The 14,979-nt window shown below is 45.6% G+C and overlaps 1 protein-coding gene across 1 annotated transcript; it reads right to left on the bottom strand.

The window, feature by feature from the left end:
- Positions 1-12,468: 12,468 nt before the first annotated feature.
- Positions 12,469-14,935, bottom strand: LOC119254369 (olfactory receptor 1052-like). Its single transcript, XM_037521477.2, has 2 exons — positions 14,922-14,935; positions 12,469-13,671 (listed from the first exon to the last, which is right to left on the bottom strand). Exon 2 carries the CDS (start codon positions 13,619-13,621, stop codon positions 12,662-12,664), a length of 960 nt encoding a protein of 319 aa, XP_037377374.1. The 5' UTR covers positions 13,622-13,671; positions 14,922-14,935; the 3' UTR covers positions 12,469-12,661.
- Between the last annotated feature and the right edge of the window lie 44 nt (positions 14,936-14,979).

Raw genomic sequence — 14,979 nt, 5'->3', positions numbered from 1 at the left:
GTAGGTTGGCATGAAAAGGTGACTAAGGTTCCAGCAACTGAGGGAGATGTGAAGTCACGCTGGTCAGATGGTGCCAGGTGTGGGAACCTGGCTCACTGGGTGCCTTGGTGAATGAGAGGGAGTTTCTGCTGTTAAGTGAAGGGGGATTGAAACAGGACAACGCCATGTTAGTAAACAGAGCTTAAGCCTTGAGCATCAACAGGTGTTAACGTCACGCAGAGATACCGCTTACGAAGTTCCTTTGCAGACACGCACATCAAGCCCGAGTGTTCAAAGCTCTAGATCTAACTGCTATTTGTAGGAAACAGAGGACTCTGGACAGGCTAAACCACGTCATGGGGACGCAATTAGCAAAATGACAGGTTGGGGGATTACAAAACAAGTTAATGAATTCATCGCAAGAAGGAAAAAGGAGACCGGTAGATTATGAAGAAAGACATCAATCTATACTAAAAGAAAAACCACTTTCAATGCCTGCGTCGTCTTTGGATCCTAATATAATAATTTCATAATTGGATATTTGAATATTTCTAAGGGGTGGTATATTTCAGAAGCAACAGAAATGTTCTGGGTCATAATTAATTTCTTGTCAACTTGAGCCGTGTGATGAAATTTTGATGGATAAAATTATGAGGAAGTTTGCTTCTAAGTAGTGTGGGTGAGAGCAGATGAGGGAGAAAGATTGACTTGGAGCCGGTAGTCACAGAAGCTGGGGTATGGGCAGGAGATTTATTATAACATTCCACCTGATGTTTCCATCTATTTGGAATTCCCTGTAATAAATTTTTTTTTTTTAAGTGATGAAAGCCAATCCTTCCAGGCAGCTGAGGCCCAGGGCACATAGACAGCTGTGGGAAAGAAGTGGGGCAAGAAGCAGGGGCAGGGGCCAGCAGGGTGCTTGGGTTAGTGTAGTGGGGCAGCCAGGTGCAGGGCAGGCTGGGGGTGGTGGGGACGGGAGGCACTGGAGGCAACAGAGCCTCCCAGCCTCCTTTGTTGGAATCTCCGTGCTCTGTCTCTGGTCTTGCTGCATTTGTAGCCTCGCTGCTTGTCCTCTCGTAGCCATCCCCTGTCTGGGGGATGCCGCCCTTATAGCCCGGCCTCCAGGCTCAGGTGTGCCCACACACCCATGCTGCAGGTATGCACCATCAGGCACAAGTGCCCGACCATCAACACGGTCGAGGCCACAGATGCTAGCCACAGAGGCTCGTGGCGTAAAAAGCTCGATGAATTCACTTACCCTGCACCCATGCAGGGACATGGGCCTGGCGGTGGTGCCGCTGGCAGCCACGAGGAGGGGAGAGCCCGGCTGCCCACACGTGTTAACAGAGGGTGGCTTTGCTTCTAACTCCTCCGCTGAGTTGGGCTTCTGAGTGATATTGTCACTCAGAACTGGGGCTTTAAAGCATTTCCCTGCCCACTGGGGCAAGTTAAATATTTTAAAGCATAGAAAGTTAGAGGGAGGGAGGTCAGCTGAGAGACTATTCTGCTGTCTTAAATAAATGAGAACTGGGTTTGGACAGGAATTTAGCTAATAAGGATTTGGCCTTTCATGATATTGTTTGTAATAGTTGTTTCCCAGCCACAACCCTAGGAAGAGCACCATGATGCTCCCCTAATATGGAGCTTGGGGGGGACCCAGCTCCCTTTAGCCTGTTCTTGGCAGGGTGCCAGGACAACCCAGGTCCTCCCTGCTGCAGTCTCTTTGGGCAGCTTCTAGCCTGGTCCCCATGTCCGCAGCACGTGGGGAGGCCGGGAGGCCAGTGCCTGTTGAGGCTCAAGCCGCCCGTCTCAACTCAGCTGCCTGGATATTAGGCCCCTCGGCCCACCCATGAGTGCTCTAGCTTCTTCGAGCAGCTTGAACTGCTAGCCAACCTTCCTCCCCCGGGGCGTCTGTCCACTCTGGAAAATCTGCTGACCGTCCCTCCCATTACTCCCCCTAGGAGCCAGTGTCCCTGACCCTGTGCCTTTAAGCCACACGGACACACACCCACGGCGGCTGATAAAATCAAGCTATTAACATTCCAGACCCAGGGGTGAGGATTGTTCAGCCACATCCACCTCTGACTTGCTCTGGGCTCCCTCCTGGTTCAGCCGGTTTCTGATGGGCTGGCTCTGGGCGTTCAGTCTTGCCCTCGCCCTCCTGCCCTCCTGACGTGATGCCTGAGTGAGGTTTTCTTAGTTCTAGCGTTTTCCGCATTCATCGCGACGGTTGTTAGCCCTCTTCAGTTAGGACATTCCTTGGGAATCTAGCAAACATTTCTTCCCAGAAAAATGTGCACACACAGTATTTTGTCTACAGTTTCAGGGTTGTGCATTTTTTAACGCATCGGGAAGCCTTTTGTTGAGGGTGGGATGGGCGGGGGTGTGGGGGAGGGTTGCTCAATAAAATGCAGCGTTCTTGGCTGGACCTACTGGATCGGGATTTCTGGCAGGAAAGCCTAGGAAGCAGCCATCTAAACATCTCCCTGTCCTCTCCAGCACGCTAAGATTGAGGAATTCTAGCGACTCCGCTTATCTTCACAGTCTATTTCATCTTCCCTCTCCAGCCACTTAACTGGCTACGGGGGTTCAAACTCTGGAATCCTGGTCTTCTTTCAAAGAAAATATCCCGTTCCTCTGGGGCTGTAATGAAGCCCTGTCCTGAGACGTGCCAGGGGGCCTGACAGTGGGTGCGGGTCTTTCATTTCCTGCCACGGTTGTGAATTTAGAGCCAAGTGGTTACCCAGAGAGCTGCCCTCCCCTCCTCTGGTCTCTCATCAACTCTGCTTTCACCTCCTGTCACCCCCCACCTCTCCTGTCCTGGAGATGCGAGGTGAGAGGTCCTTGCTTTGGGTGTTGGCCTCACCTCAGACGTAGTCTTCCTGAGGACATCCTGTGGTCCAGGCAGAAGGCCGGAAAGTGGGGTACAGAGGTGCTGCAAACAGGCTTGTGGAGTTCAGCCTACAGGCTAGCTTCCCTGGAGTTCAAAACTGATGACAGCATGGAGAGGTCATTGTGTAACATCCTTTCAATTGCTTTTTATTGGCTATAAAAATTTTAAATGTAATGATTGAAAATAATTTAGAAAGTGCAGGTTTTTGTTGTTGTTTTTTAAAGCAGAAGACAGGTAGCCCATGTAATGCTGGACCTGCCACCCAGAGGCGACCACTATTAACAATTTGTTATCTTTCCACCAAGCGTGTTGCTATAGTTTTTTTTTTTTTAAATACATGATAGAGTTTATATAATAAAAATAGCAGTTACTTCTTTCTCTCATTTAACATTGCTTTAAAACATTTCCTAGTTAATTTTTTCCCATGGCTGCATGATATTTAATCAAATGGATATGCCATTATTTATTTAACTTTGGCTCAGTTGTCGGACACTTAGGTGTAATATTTATGTACAGTATTATAACTATGCTATAATAAATATTTTTGTGCTAAGTCTTTGTCATCTGGATTATTTCCTTAGGAGAGGAATTGCTGAGTCAAAGTTGATGAACGTGTTTACGACTCTTGATGTACCGTGTATTTTCCAGAAAGTCTGGGTCCATGGGGGTCTGGCTGACCATCCTCAGAAGTGGCCCTCAGAGCAAGTTGCCTCAAAGGTTTTGTAAGCAAGGTTTTAAGGCAGGGTGAGTAGACAGGGCTGACAGGAGAGGAAGAAAGGAAACCGCCCTCTTCTGGGACCGTAGGAGGGATGTCTATTTGTGAGTACTAGAAATACAGCTTCTCAGCCCTGTACCACTTCCTCTCAGAGACTTCAGACCTGAGTAAAAATTAGGACAGTTTTGGACTCTGAACCCCAAACTGATTTGCTATTAGTTGTCAAGCCCTGGGGGGGCGGGGGACTTGCCTCCTTTTCTCTTATTCTTTCTGCTATATTTCCTGTTGATAGATTTCCCTCTGGCCCTGTGGCCATGACTGCTCTTGTCCTAAATTGTTCCTGTCTTGGAACTGGAATAAAATTCCCTCCTTTGGTAAGTAGAAGTCCTTGTTGGCCAACTCTGGACCCTCAGTTCTTGAGATCCCCAGCCTCGTTCCTGATTCCTCCCTGGCACCTACCTTCTCAAGAGTGACTTAAATTTTCCATTTCTCAGAGGTCCTTCCACCCAAGAACCTGGACTTGTTCTCCAGAGAAGGTACTGGGAAGAGTCTCATGCCCGTGGAACCCCAGTTTTCTGTTTTAATCAAGGTCTCCCAAGGGGCAGTTGAACATTTGGTCCTCTCTTTCTACCCACTACGCCCAAGTTAATAAGTGAACATGTATCTGAATTTTCCTAAGGTTAAACTGTTTGAAAAATTTTAGCTTAGACTTAGATTTCCTGACACAGGTGAAACACACATGGGTACTAGTGTGTCCTCCTTTTAGCCCATGGCCACAGGTGAGTCTAGGTACTCTCTGGGCTGTGGTTTCCTCATCTAAAAATGAACCAATCGAGTATTGTAGTGTGGTTCTTGTCAGCTCGGGTAGTCTTCAGGAAAATACAAATCGGAAGCACAATGAGATACCACCTCACATGCACAGGCAGTTTATAATAATGAGGCAGTTACAAGTGGTGAGGATGTGAGACAATGGGATCTTCATACACTGTATGCAGGGCCCTTCTGGACCTCGTCTCGTGTCTTTCTACCGTTTATCTGTGTCCTTGATCATAGCCTTTATTTGATGATAAACTGATAAACACAAGTTTATCCTGTTTACTGGGAGCTGTTCTAGCCAGTAATCAAATCTGGGGTGTCATGGGGCCCTCTGATTTGTAGCCAAGTCAAAAGTTGTCGGTAACATGGGGACTGACTCGTGGTTGACATCTGAAGTGGGGGGGCAGTTCCATGAGACTGAGCCTTTACCTGTGGGATCTGCTCTGACTGCAGCTGTGTCAGAATTGAATCGTAGGACACACAGCTAGTGTCACAGAGAGCTGTGGATGTGGGGAAAATACACCTGCACAGCTCGTGTCAGAGTATGTGAGACAAAAGGAGAGATACACAGCAACATGAAAAGTGTGGGTTTTCTCATTCTTTGGTGGATTAGCGTCAATAAAGCTGTTACAGATGAAATTGTTATCATTGTTTGCACTTCGAGATGTGGTAATAGATGAGGGTCAATGAGAAATGAATGAATCAGAATTCAGGTAATTATGAGTTTTTGACCCTCTGGCCCTTTCATATATTATTTGCCCACACCTTTAAAATTCCTTGCAACACCAAGTTTGACTTTTCCATTTCAGTAGACGAGTAACTATTTTCAATTACCTCCCGGAACTGCTGTGTGGCCGCCAATAGTTTCATCTCAGCAGCGCGGCTATCTAAATATGGTCATGTTTGTGTAATTATTCCAACATTTGATTGCATATTTGCCCTTATTTTAAAAAGTGGAGTGGAAAATGGAAAAATAGAGCACTGATGTTAATGATTTTACAGTTGAGACAAAGGACGGTATCATCTGGTATGCCAAAAACAGTAAATTTGATGCTTATTGAATTTAAGCAAGTCTGGCAACTGCGTTCAATTATAAAGGAAAACAACAAAATGTAAAACACGTGTGCAAAATGCTGCACATCCTTTGCCAACATTTGTGACCAAAGGTAAGGTGCAGTGGGGAAGTGAACGTGTGGATCTTTACAATTAGGTGTGGTAGAGGATTGCTTTGCTATACTGATTTTTTCTGATTATTATTTTCTTGCCCAGCAACCCTTCCCCACTCAAACTAGATGGCCGTGTCTCCGGCCAGGGAGGTGGCGGCATGGTGCAGATGCCAAAAAAGTCAACTCCTGGCCTTTGGTTTAAATATGTTTTGGAAACTCAAGGCAGAGAGAAAATTTTTGCGATAAAGGGCTTTGAACTTCAAAAGCTTGAGCCGTCAGTAACCCGGGGCATAAAGCCATGCCTTAACCACAGGCACATAAGAATACGTGAGCAGCCAGCCAGGAGATAAAAATTCCCTAGTCTTGCAAGGTGAAGAAAATCAGGGCAGACGTGAGCTGAGAGATGGTGAATCCCTAGGAAGGAAGCTTGTGGTCCAGTCTCTCTAGGACGGCCACATCCCTTGAGGTGTAGAAACAGCCAGAAGACGTGGCTGCATGGCAGGTCTAGGCAAGAGAGCTGGGCCCAGCGTCCCCCCGACCCGGGAAGCATGGGGAGGGTGCCCTCTGCCCGCCCAGCAGCAGGAGGCCAGAACCATTTCCTTTGGGGGCATGGCGCCATGATTGTGACTTTGATGGTCTGCAAATGGAAGACCAGATGGGGACAGGCATGTCCCATCAACACCAGCCTGGACAGACCAGGACAGAGGACCAGGCACTGTTCCTGTCTAGCCCGTCCTTATTCCTTGGTACCACTTAAGCTCCGAGAAAGAGAAGGAGTGTATGTGTGGGGGGGGCGGGTGTTGGAAACTGGGGGCTGTTACCTGTCTAAGATTGTCCTGAATTGACAGAGGGATGTGTTTGCCATCCGGCAGGTGAGGAGCTCAAAAGAACTTGAGAAAGAAAGCCACACTCATTACAGGGGAGTGGGGGCTGTAGGCAAGGACTTATTCTAACTGGGCTGTGAATCAGCACTGGCTGACACGCCACGAAGGGAAATTCACAGTCTGCCCAGCTGTGGACAGTGATGTAGCTGGTTACAGGCAGCTTTATCAAGGGGGAAAGACCATTGACGTTTAAACGTTCTCTTGACAATTTTTTTAAAAGCATTGAAAAGAGGTTTTCACGGTTATATAATCTCCTGTCCTATATGTTGCATAATCACTATTAGCAGATTTTTTTATGTCCAATATTAAAATTATATTTTCTCTCTCCTGAGTATGATTTCCAGTAAACAAGGGTTTTAGAGTTGCAAAGTTACACCCGAAAATTAAATGTCGTTGCTAGTATTTCAAATGTAACCTGTTTTTAATAATTTAAATATGTATGTAGGGTGTAACATTCAGATATGAAATCAAATTAAGCATTTATGTTTGAGACCTTATAATTCTTATTAGCTCTTGGAATAACATCCCCTCCCTTCCTGCTTTCTTTCCAAAGTTCAAATTTCAGGCATTCCATTTTCCAAAACATTGTCCGGGAAAGCAGTTGCAGGAGAGGCAGAGAATGTCTGAATGGAAAAATAACTTCCCCACCCACGTACCATCCCAGAATGTCTAAATAAAAATGATCCAGCCACTAACACTTCTAAGAGTTTGTCTATTTTTACCATGACCTTAGGCCCATCCACTGGCAGCCGCAATCAGAGCTGGTTAAATTCCTCGGAGGCAGTTCATCTGCCGCCTGGGGCCGAGATGGGGTGTGTGGAAATAGCCCTGGGTTTGAGTACATAGCTGGATTTGGTTTCAGTTCTTTGTCATCTTGGTGTTCTTCACCTTCTAGTCTTTGTATTCACATAGGATTAAAAATATTTATTATTATTTTCAAAATATTTATGCATACAAGAACTGGGGTGCAGGCCAGAGGGGTGTGTGTGGATTCACCAGAGACAGTGGGGAACAGAACAGGCAGATTGACGGAAGTACACTGCTGAGGGGAGCAGCGGGTGAGGCAGGAGAGGTCTGCTGCGCCATGTGGGTCACCTCCCTGGCCTGCCAGGATTGAGCTCGCCGGGGATGAAACTCTTGCTGCAGAGTGCGGATAGCTTCATAGTGCTGTGCTTACCCCCTTGTGCCACCAGGGAGGCCCAAAAGTGTTTATGATTTTTAAACTTTATCAAAACTATTTATTTAAAAATAGATGGTGAAATAGACACTTGAATGTGCATCAAACTTATACTGCTTAAAGAGAATCACTAAAATAAACAGCCTATCAGCCAGCAGGCCGCCTACTTTGGAAGTCAAATGGTACAAGTGTCTTTAATGTGATGGTGAATCAGTTGGGGTTCATGTTAAAGGGCAGATTCTGATTCAGTGGGTTCAAGAGCCTGAGATTCTGTCTTTCTCACCAGCTCCCAGGGATCCACAAACCCCAGTGTCGAGGTATCATTACTAAATTTAAAAAAACAAACCCCCATTCTTTGCCCAGCAGACAGGTTAGGGAGACTTGAATGGATAAAGGGAGTGGATGGGACTGCTCGGGAACCCGGACATTAAGCTGATGACCTTCTATGCTAATTCAAATCATCAGTCAGGACACACCAAGACCGGTCACCCTAACCAGTCAGCGATGCCTGGAGTATAAATATAAGTGAGTATAAATAGAGCCTCAGGACCCTCATTCTTTTTATAGCAAACTCCTGTCTCCCCTGCTGTTCCCCTCACAAGTGTATCTCAATCAATCAATCAATCCACCTGTTCTTTTCTCCACTCTGTCTCTGGTGGATTCTTTCACCCCAGCACCTTAGGTCTGCACCTGTTTCCTATGGAAGGGGGTGAGAGGACTCACCAGAGACAGGGTGGGGAGCAGAACAGGCAGATCTACTGAAATACACTGCTGAGGGGAGCAGTGGGGAGACAGGAGAGGTCTGCTGTGCCATATGGGTCAGCTCCCTGGCTGGGGATTGAACTCGTGCTGCAGTGGCTGGTGATAGCTTCATAGTGATGAGACTTTACCCCTGTGCCACCAGGGAAGCCCTACATAGTGATAGAGGCAATTTTTGATCTGATACCACTTTGTTGTCAATATTGGTGGGTCCAGCTTACACACAGCTGTTACTAACCCTGCTGTCTGATTTTTAATTTTTGCTGTTTTGGACGGGACTAAATTGTATCTTGGGATGTTAATTTTTATTTTTCTAATTGCCAGTAGGGTTTTCATATTTGCTAACCAGGTCTGCTTGTCTCCTTCCTAGCTGTGAGAACTTGGATGGTTGCTTAACTTCTTGGGTCTTTCTTCACTAGTGAAAGGAAGGTTAGCAATAAATACATCTCAAGATACTGTCCTGGAGAGGGAATTGCCTCTATCAAAATGACATTTCCTTAGCTTATTTTTGCATATCTATTTGCCTGGTATTAACCTTGGGAATAGGTCAGTGGGTGCTCCAAATGATGCAGTGACCAACAGAGGGATGATGGGAACACTCACAGAGGCAGCCTGTGCCTCCTGTTACAAAAACATAAGACCAAAACAACCTAAACTTCATTGTTTTAGTGAAGGCAACTCCAATCGCTTTAACAAACAAGCCCTATGTTCAGTGGCCTAACAATATTAGAGTTTATTTCTTGTTCCTGAACTTCCAGTTAGGAGACAACTTTGCTCTGTTGATGCAGGAAATCAGAGCCCTCTTAAGTGGCTCTAATGTGCCCCATGGCCAGAGTCCCATGATTTCAACCACTAGCAAAGGAAACATCAAGAGGTCCTCACACCCTCCCAGTTCTAAAGAGTCTGAGCCTTGAAGTGAAATCTCTCTTCTGATCACGTTCTCTTGGTGATACCTAGTCACAAGGCCGCCTCTGCATGTGATGGGCTTTGGAAATGTAGTTCTGGGTAGGGCTGCCACTTGCTATCAGGACATCATGGAAGGGAAGCCACAGCCAGCCCTTGGAAGCAACTTAAATGTGTGGTTCAAAATATTCTCAATAAATAGCTCAGCACAGGCGAGGGTTATTTTAAAATTTCCACCCAAAGCAAGACTGTGCCTCAGTTAGGTAGAAATGAGAGTTAACTGGCACCTGACTTCTGGTTTATTCTGGGGATGATGGTCAACCAACTAACTGCCCAACGGGCCAGTGATAGAGACAAAGCTATGTACTTATGTGAGCTTGTTTAGTTTTCTTCTTTCTGGGTAGAAAAGAAGATTACATTTCCCAGCCTCCTTTACAGTTCTTTTGGAACCATGAGATTGGCTCCAGGCTGATGGCATGTGGGTTGAAGTGATGTGAGCCAGCCTTGGGCCAGGAAATTAAAAACACTCTATGTGATCTTTTTCTTTTTATTGAGGTAACATTAGTTTATAACACTGTATCGATACCAGGAGTATATTTTCTCATTTTTGCATCTACATATCTCACCACTCCACCACCAACGACCCAGTCACTATTCATCACTAACCCATTGTCCCCTCTACTCATTCCCGCCACCCAACCTCCCCGCTGGGAACCACCACTCTGTTGTCAGAGTCTGTTTGTTTTTGTTTTGTTTGTTTATTTGCTTTTTATTTCTTCATGTTCCACAAAACAAGTGAAATGATAAGGTATTTGTCTTTCTTCTTCTGACATTTCATTTGACACAATTCCCTCAATGTCCATCCATGTTGTCACGGATGGCAGGATTTCATCATTTTTTATGGCTGAGTAGTATTCCCTTGCGTATATGTACCACATCTTCTTTATCCATTCCTCCCTTGCCATCAGGCATGTGGGTTGTTTCCATATCTTGGTTACTGTGAATAGTGCTGTTATGAAAATAGGGGTGCATGTATCTTTTTGAATTTGTGTTTTTGTATTCTTTAATTCAATACCCAGAAGTGGGATCATTGGATTATATGATAGTTCTATTTCTAGGTTTTTGTGGACCCTCCATACTGTTTTCCATAGTAACTGCACCAATTTACATTTCTACTAACAGTGCAGGAGGATTTCTTTTTTTCCACATTCTTGCCATTACTTACTATTTCTTGACTTTTAATAATAACCATTCTAACCGGTTTGAGGTAAAATCTCGCTTGGTTTTGATTTGCACTTCACTAATAATAAGTGATAGAGAACATGTTAAATAAGTCATATGTATGCCTTATATACACCCCCTTGATCATTTCCTCCACCATTAAAATCTTGCAGGGTGTAAGTTGAAATGGTGAAATTGTAATATGAAAGTCATCCAGATATTGATGGATGGATAAAAGCTTACCTGGAGACTCAACTGATCTACCTTACTTAGCATAGGTGAAAGATGTTACTGGTGCATAAGCTATCTGACTAATATGTGTTCTGCAATGTATTGTGGCTAATTGTCACATAAGTATTTTTCTAGGTAAGTGAATTAGAATAATTTTACCAAGTCTGTTCATCATAATGTTACAGTCTTGCATGTTCTAAAAAATTAGTTTATACATGAAAGAAATGTGGACTATGGGAGAAATTTAGTAAATAGTTGTTTAATGAAAAATGACAAAAATGAGACATTTTCACACCCAGCTTTTGGGAAATTATTTTAAAAATTTTCCATTTTTAGAATGAAGTATTGAAATTAAACATGCATATTAAAACAGTCTTGGAAAATTTTGAACAAAACATGCCTACCTGGCTACCATGATACAACCATTATTCACATTTTGTGTGTTATTCCAGGTCATTTGTCACTCATTTTTGTTATATAGTTTCAATAACTCTCTAGAGTTATTGACATTATTTTGTAGTCTCCATAACATAATTTTTAACGACTGCATCCTAATTCATCTAGAGGGTGGGCCATTCAACCCATTCCCTCTTTCTAGTATCCTAGTTGTTTCTGATTTTTTTTTTTGTCTTCAAAAATGATGCTGTGACAAGCCTGTTATTACAGTAAGATTTTCTGTATTTAGAATAATTTCCTTAGTAGATCAGGGAAGAAAAGCTTGTGGATGACCCTAAAACTCAGACTGAAGCCAACTCAGTTCAGGTGAGGGTTTTGTATGAGTTTAAGTGTTAAGAGTCTTTCAGTCCAAGTTCAGCCCTGAGAGGTCAGTTTCTTCATCTGGGTGATTTTTCTAAAACACACTTATTCATCATATTACATGGCTATTTAAAGATACTCAGGCCAAATATATTAAAAAATGTTTTGAATCACCCTCCCAGAGCACAGTGTCTTATAGAGTGTTGACTGCCCAAACATCACACACTCACACCCCCTTAAGAATGATGAGACACGGATGAACCAGGCTAGCGGGCAGATATACAAGGAGGAAAGTTCTCTCTTGGTCTGAATGGCACAGCCCAGCAAAATGCAGAAAATTTAAGAAATAAGGACACTCTGTCCTGCTCATCTTTCTGCACAGAAAGAAAGAACTGGGACACTTGTCACCTGCCTTCATCTCACTGTGTCAGTGACAAAGCAGAAGTGATTGTATCATCCCTTTTCTGATGCGTCTTGGAAGTTATGATGAGCTGCTAATGAAAGACTTAACTCACAGCTGGGGTGTGAATGAGATATCCCTGGTGGTGTTGTGGAAGCCCTAATGTTGAACACTCTCTCACTAACTCTATGCCTGTAGGTAATTCATTATTGTTAATTGAGTCACATGTCCCTCCTTGGTAAAATGAGATGGTGTTAACAATGGCTGCCACACAATATGGCAGGAAAGATGTAATACAACAGTGAACAAGAAGGGGCTTTAAAAATTGCCATGCTCTGTACCAAGTATAGTATTTGCTGTTTTTCCCCCTGCTTCGTCTATCTCCTTCAAAGTCAGGATTGCTTTTCTTTTCTTTTTTTTTTTTTAAGATTTTCTTTATTTTTTATGCATATAAAAGCTGGGGTATAGGCCAGAGGTGTGGGGGGTGAGAGGACTCACCAGAGACAGAGCGGAGAACAGAACAGGCAGATTGACTGAAGTACACTGCTGAGGGGAGCAGTGGGTGAGACAGGAGAAGTCTGCTGCGCCATGTGGGTAGCTCCCTGGCTGGCCTGGGGATTGAACTCGTGCGGACAACTTCATAGGTTGCGTCTTAACCCCTTGTGCCACCAGGTAGGCCCCAGAATTGCTTTTCATGAGATCAATTTATAGTGTGGTTTGGAAGATGTGCCTCCTCATTCCAACAGACAACCTTGCAGAGCTCAGCAGGGAAAGATGTTGACCTGGAGCTTCCTCTGCAGGGCGTCCTTCACCTCCTTGTTGCGGAGGCTGTAGATGAAGGGGTTGAGCATGGGGATTATGATGGTGTAGAAGACGGACACCACTTGGCCATTAGTGTCACTAGTGGATCCATGAGGCTGGACGTAGGTGAAAACTACAGTGCCGTAGAAAATGGCAATGGCCAGGAAGTGGGAGGCGCACGTGGAGATGGCCTTCTCCCGCCCAGCTGCCGAGCGCATCCTCCCAATGGCCACCAAGACAAAGCTATAGGAGGTAAGGATGACAACAGCAGGCAGGAGGGTAACCAGGGCAGAGAAGATATAGAGTACCACTTCTGCTGTGGCTGTGTTGGCACAGGCCAGGTGGAGAAGGGGTGGAATATCACAGAAGTAGTGAGTTACCTCGTTGGGCCCACAGAAAGGCAGGGCAAAAACATTCCCAGTCTGGATAGCGGAGTTGGCGCCACCGAACGCATAGGAAGCAGCCACCAGCTGGAGGCAGGTCCTTTTGGTCATGACAGAACCATAATGGAGGGGCCGACAGATGGCCATGAAGCGGTCAAAGGCCATGGAGGCCAGCAGGAAGCTCTCCGCTGTCACGTGCACCACAAAGAAGGTCAGCTGGGCTACACAGCCTTCAAAAGAGATGGACTTGTCAGAGGCCAAAAAGTTGACCAAGAGCTTGGGTGTGACCACAGAAGAGTAACAGATATCAAGAAAAGAGAGAACACTGAGGAAAAAGTACATGGGGTTGTGGAGACGGGAGTCTGTGAAGATGAGGGCCATCATCCCCAGGTTGCCCACCACTGTCATGGCATAGATGAGCAGGAAAATTCCAAAAAGAAGCTTCTGGAGGTCTGGATAATTGGAGAACCCAAGCAAGATGAAGTGGGTAACTGGGGTGTGGTTGCCGCTGGCAAGGGCTAGTTCCCCAGGTGTCATCTGTGGAGGGGACCATCAATGGTTACTCAAACAGCATTACTTGGGCTTGCCTGCCACCGGGTGTGCCGCAGTCAGGGAGAACAACAAGCAAGGATGAGGCTTCTTCAACAAGGAGGACGGGAGGTATCATGAGAAGGACATGGCCGAGCTGCCAGACGACCTGAGCCTTAATTCTGATATCCTTGGAAACACACAGGGCTGCTCTGTGACCTCATTAAATGAAGGAATGTGAGATATCTGAAAGGTCTGGGACATGGGGGTAATCCAGAAATGTGAAATCCCTCCCCCTAATCTCTTGTGCCTGTATCTATAAATATGCCCTGACTCTCTGGCAATCATTTCATTCTGTCTTTAAAAAAATCAAGATCTACTTCACCTACCATCACCATCATCACTTTACAGTGTACGGAGCAGGGGTAGCACCATCACGAGGCTGCCCAACCACCCTTGCTATTTCTTTGCAGATCATTTTTATCGCCCAGGAAAGAAAATCGTATTCATGGCCACTCTCCACCCGCTCCTTCCCCCGGCCCCTGGAAGCCACTAATCTTCTCTATGGAGTTGCCTGAGCTGGACGTTTCATTTAAACGGATTCAAACACCACCTGGCTTCTTTTCCTTCTTGTTTTGAAGCAGCTTTCAGGACTCAGTCTTGTATTTAAACACCTTTCAGGGCACCCCCTCCTCTGTATCACAACCACTTTGTCCTCGGAGAATCTATGGAATTGCATGTCACCCCCGAGACCATAAGCTCAGAAATGGCCCTTTAGCGCCCCCCAAGATGTTTATCAGTAAAAGACGAAATGCCCAGAGTCCTTTCTTTCTCCCTCCCCACGCCTACTGAGGTCTTCAGCCCCTCACCCTTCTCCTCTTTGAGTCTGAGCTACATCCTGAAAATCAGTTCTATGGAAAGCTTGCCAGCCTCTTCATCTGTGTCACACGCTTTATGCAGAGGACAAGGGGGAAATGTGGTGTCACGTTGCAGAAGGACAGAGCAGTACAGCCTCACCTTTGCCCCCTCCTGCTGGAAGAAGCCCTGAGCTTGGCAGAAAGTGCTGGACTCAGCCTGGGGACCTGCTGTCTAATCCTACCTCCGCTGTGCCTTAACTCTGTTACCTTGGGCAAGTCTCCTCTCGGTGGGCTGGAGACTTCTCACTGGCAAAGTCAAGGCTGGGTATGGAGGATCTCTGAGGTCACTCCTGGTCCCTGCAGTCTGACCCTGCCTGGGTGTGGGTCTTCGGGCCAGCATAGGCCCGGGCAACACAGAAAGAATCATGTGAACTTATTTAGAAAAAGGATACTTTTTACCTTATTGTAAGGAACAACCTCAGGAGGGTCTGTTCCGCTCACAAAGAGCCT

The sequence above is a fragment of the Talpa occidentalis genome, unplaced genomic scaffold (genome assembly GCF_014898055.3).
Source record: "Talpa occidentalis isolate TD23 unplaced genomic scaffold, MPIMG_talOcc4v2.1 talOcc4.3, whole genome shotgun sequence".
Classification (NCBI taxonomy): Eukaryota; Metazoa; Chordata; class Mammalia; order Eulipotyphla; family Talpidae; genus Talpa; species Talpa occidentalis.
This window is presented reverse-complemented; position numbering and strand designations above follow the sequence as displayed.

Coding starts and splice junctions, on each gene's coding strand:
- LOC119254369 (XM_037521477.2), bottom strand. CDS start 13,621: ATGACACCTGGGGAACTAGCCCTTGCCAGCGGCAACCACACCCCAGTT.